The sequence below is a fragment of the Thermobia domestica genome, chromosome 9 (genome assembly GCF_964235325.1).
Source record: "Thermobia domestica chromosome 9, izTheDome1.hap1.1, whole genome shotgun sequence".
Classification (NCBI taxonomy): Eukaryota; Metazoa; Arthropoda; class Insecta; order Zygentoma; family Lepismatidae; genus Thermobia; species Thermobia domestica.
The window spans coordinates 136,622,183-136,627,135 of NC_137462.1; the positions used below are offsets into that span (position 1 = coordinate 136,622,183).

At 31.3% G+C, this 4,953-nt stretch overlaps 1 protein-coding gene across 1 annotated transcript; it reads left to right on the top strand.

The window, feature by feature from the left end:
• Positions 1-2,879: 2,879 nt before the first annotated feature.
• Positions 2,880-4,280, top strand: LOC145661035 (glutamate receptor-like). Its single transcript, XM_081726471.1, has one exon. It carries the CDS (start codon positions 2,880-2,882, stop codon positions 4,278-4,280), a length of 1,401 nt encoding a protein of 466 aa, XP_081582597.1.
• Positions 4,281-4,953: the final 673 nt, after the last annotated feature.

Below are 4,953 nucleotides of genomic sequence, written 5' to 3' on the forward strand. Positions count from 1 at the left end.
AAATATTATTTTCTATTATTTTCTTGAGTGGAATATGGGACAGAATGATTTTGTATGGTCAACTTATACTATTTTAAGTGAGTAAAAAATTCTTGAACATTTACAACTAGAAACGAAAAGAAAGTGGAAACTAAAAAAGGTGGAATTATGAGTTGCAGAATTTCCACTCATTCTATGAAGTTTATCATGATATTTATCATGATATATATTTATCAATTCTGTAATTAGTAATTACGTGTGTTTGCTGTCACTCGCATTACATTTACAGGCATGTCGATTCTCAACGTTTATGTTAAAAATATTATATCATCACTTTTCCGCAGTTGGTGATGAGGAACCGACGGTTCAGTAATTCGGGCGGTTCAATAATTTAGAATTAGTCACATCTCTGAAAACATTACCAACACAAAACACTTGGATAAAGCTATTTATTTCCCTTCTAGATTTTCTCTTTCACTCTTTCCATATTTCACATAGTTTCATATGATCGAATTCAAAAAAACACAGGAATCAGTAACTTCACAGCCTTCAATTATCTTTCCGATCTGCATGAATAAGATTTTCACCAGATCCATTAAGCGTACAACATTTTCCAAATACTGGCAACATTCTCACTTTCTTTCGTACTCTCTGCCGAACTATTCAACCTTTGCTCTCAAGGTTTTTGATATTGAACAAAATGCATTAATTGTCTAAGTTTTATATTAAACATTTGAATTAAGTACATCGTGTGCCTTGCTCACTCCTTTAGTAACATTAGTAAAACTAATTTCTCATTATTAGTACAGAATACCATCCATTTCTTCTATAGATTCAGAGATGATGAGCATTTCTGTAATTATTGAACATAATGGAAATCCGCTGAATAGTGATTACAGTTTTGCTTCCAGGATTTCAATCATCCTCTATACCGCACACACTTACGTAGCTTCCTGCACCGTAAGGCAACCTTTGTCATAGGAAACGTCAGTATTGGACAAAGATCAGTAAATTTCTTTTCTTAACTCATATAGGTCTCACCGACAATATGGAAGAGACTTTCGTCGCAGAATATTGACAGGATTGGTTGGACTCCAGGCTGAGCACAAACCTTCTGTATTTTTTAATAGCTGTATATAGAGAAGAGAATATTACTGATAAAAAAATTAACATTCTTCACTGAAACGGTATTCTAGGAGATCATAACACTTATTTGAGGACACGAAGTAGCTGTCTTGTTCTTATAGTTGAGAGCCACCCAAAAAGACAAATAACAAATTCAGTTTTCTTAGCTCCGCGAACTGCAGTATCAGTTACTGCATGAAGCATTTCCTCAGCCATCTTAAAAATTTCTGGTAGATTCAAACGTGTTGTCTTGTAGCAGTTTTGTATATTTATCTACTTGTATGCATTATTTCTATTTACTCTGATTGTTTTCCGTACAGATTAAGAGGATTAAAACCTATTTTATTTGCGCTTATTTTAACATGTGTCTTCTCTTCTTTTACTATAGCCTCCATCATAAAATTATGAATTATTATTTTCTATAAAATAGTAGTGATTTCGTAAAATGACAAAAGAATTTCTCTGTTAGGTTACTTTCTATGTGTATAACCTTTTGCGGGACCTTTAGAACCTATATTTTGACACCAGAATGTCAAATGCAGGTCTCGTGAGTCACATAATATTATTACATTGTTGCAATGCAACCGTTATCTTTAAAAATGGTTTTTCAAGCGTAATCGGGCTGGTTTAGGAATTTATAGCTAAGCTAAATTATTTAAATAATGATTCAAAATGACAACTTGAAAATAAAATTTTGTGAACCACTACTTTGTGGTGTTATATTATGAGACCATAACAATCTATGAGTGATTGACTTTACAGATGTGTTAGAATTGGTAAATTTACCAAATAACATGACGTTTCTTTAATTTTGCAAATAAAATTCATTCGGCTTTTCACAAAATAATTGCAGTCGATATAAAAGTGTTTACTGAACTGATAACGTCATGTGTTCTTTTTATATATATATATTACCGAAAAAGGACTCTGATCTTAGAGGTTTTTCACTATTTCTTTGTTTATGCTAGTATTGATTTCACGCCTATAAATATGAATTTAGAAATCTAAAAACACACATATGACAGCGATCAAAGCGACTTCTGTCAATCGGTCCTGGATCATTATTGCTGCACTACTTGTTTATATGTTAAATAGCATCACATTTTTTCACTACAGGTTACACTTTTTCTGTCACTAAATTGTCAATAAAATCATTTGATAAGATGTTTATTTAAAATGTTTAATATTTATTAAATATATTTAATTAGTTTAATATTTATTTAAACATTTCTTAAAAACTAGAACTCAATTGTGAAAAATAACTTATGTCTCGTTACAGTTTTAACCTTTCCTGTACTTGGGTAATGGCTGGGAAGAAATCTACATACACAAAGATAATTATTATATGCATTGCAACAATTGGCACTGAACACCTTTGCTTGTGCAAAGGAATATTTGAAAGATTAACAAATTCAGATGAAATATTGCTTCAAGATTTTAACTTTATTAATCAGTTCTCCTTGTCAAGTGCGAACAGTGTAATACACATAGTAATGGGAACGAATGCGACTATTGATCAAACATTTTTCAAAACTTTAGATTTAAGGTCTCAAGTAATTATTCACCAGCAATTAACCACATCAACTGACGAACATAAACCGCAAGAAGAACTTCTTTCTTCATTGTCTAAAATATTTGTTATTTTTGTTGAAAATGTTGTTTCGTTAAATGGAATAATTGCCAGTGTAAAGCAAGCTATAACTTTGAATTTTGAAACTACATATATTGTAATTGTAACGTCGATAGTTGAGGATACACATTTGCTCCACCAGACAATGTCTAACATTTGTTATACATCAGGAATACCTGAATCGATAGCTTATTATGAATATTTATGTAAATCAGTTACTGAGAACAAAGCAAGAAATGTGTGTTCCGTTGTTTCAAAATATAAATTATCAACTGATAAGGTTCTTGTTGATGTTCTTCAGTCCTCACAAAATGAATCTATCAAACTTCCAGATACTTCTTCAGCCAATATGGATTTTATAAAAGTTAAAGTGGCAGCTATAACTGATATGAAGCCATTCCTAACTGTAGTTGGAAAAGAAAACACTACTACTTTCAAAACAAATGGAATATTCGGAAATACGTTTAGATGCCTGCAAGAAAATCTGAACTTTACACCTATTTTAGTAGCAAAACAATCACACTCAGATTGTGGGAAGAGACTTCCAAACGGTTCCTGGACAGGTGTGATAGGTGAAGTTGATACTAATCGGGCAGACATTGCTATATGTCCCGTTACTGTTAATGCTCTACGATTGAAATATTTAGTACTCACATTTCCGGCATATTTTGATGAGTACGTCCTAATAGCACATCGAGCAGATCCATTACCTTATTGGATGCTGGTTTATTTACCATTTTTACCTTCTACATGGCTACTGATTTTGTTAACGTTTGTAATAATGGGGATAACAATGTTTGTGATTGAACGTGGTAAGAAAAACATTCTTAACAGCTTAAAAACATATCTAGATATGTTGGCGATTTTATTAAATATATCTATTCAACAACCACGGTGGTTGCTTACAAGATTTACCTTTCAGCTGTGGGCAATATCTGCCTTAATCTTTACCAGTTTATATCAGGGATCTATATTATCTTTCATCACATCCCCACGATATTACCGACAAATCAACACGATAAAAGAAGTTGCAGAAGAGGGATTACCTGTAATTACTACAGGACCACACGTCAGATTTCTTAAAAAGGCTACTAATCCACATTTAAGACAAATGTCTGAAAATACCATCGAAGTTTTTAATATTAATGAAGGTTTGGCAGAATTTTTCGAGAATAGAAAATTTACTATGCTTGCTTCTAAAAATTTTGTACTATATTTGATGAAATTGTATAGAGATGAAAACCAAGGTGATCAAATCCATCCAATTAGAGACAAAATTGGAAATATAATGGTATCGTTTTGTGTATCAAAACGTTTTCGATTTTTAAATAAGATAAATAACGTTCTCTATCACATCAGAGATTTTGGACTGGTGAGTAAGTGGGTGAGAGACATAATTAGTGTTGACCTTACTTATCAACATTCAGAAGTCAATGTAGCTCTGACGCTGCAACACACTCAGTCATGCTTTTATGTGCTTATACTTGGAAGTATAGTATCATTCACAGTGTTTCTTATTGAAGTTGTTCACAAGAAAAGACTATAAGGGTTCTGCTGTTCCATGACCATGATATAATTAACTGTTTGTAAATTTTTAAAGTCAGAGTTCCATATCGTGAATTAGTAAGTTTTCTCATACTTTTTGTAATAAAAGGAAAGTTCATGAAACCTATATTTATAACATACTTTTCGTTGTTTGTTTTCTCTGCAGCAAAAGATTAGCATAAGTTACTTCGATTACATGGTCTCAGGTTTCAATTGTGAAGATTTATAATTAAGATGTATTGAAATGTGATACAGAAATCCAGAAATAGCAACATTGAGAGTTGATATGGTAAACACAAATTTCCCAAATTTCTAAACTAATATTTAGTTATCCGGAAATAGTACTTCCTAAGATAAATCAGTTAAATTTTGTTTATACTAGAAGTTTGTTTACCCTACTATCTGATACAGACTATGTAGAATTTAGTAATGTTTTAAGTTAACCTCTAACAGTGCCAAAAAAAGAAACAGTGTGAATAAAATCTCATACGGGTAAAGAAACGTACATAATAATGTTCATAAAACATAAGTAGTTTTTAGTAGTTATATGGAAAAAAATAATAAATATTATTGTAATCAAAATGTAAATACAATTTAATTCTTGCAATAAATTTATGAATTTGAAATGAAACTAATGCAAGGTTTTAATGGTTAATGACAAAAACAACACGAGT

Coding starts and splice junctions, on each gene's coding strand:
- LOC145661035 (XM_081726471.1), top strand. CDS start 2,880: ATGTCTAACATTTGTTATACATCAGGAATACCTGAATCGATAGCTTAT.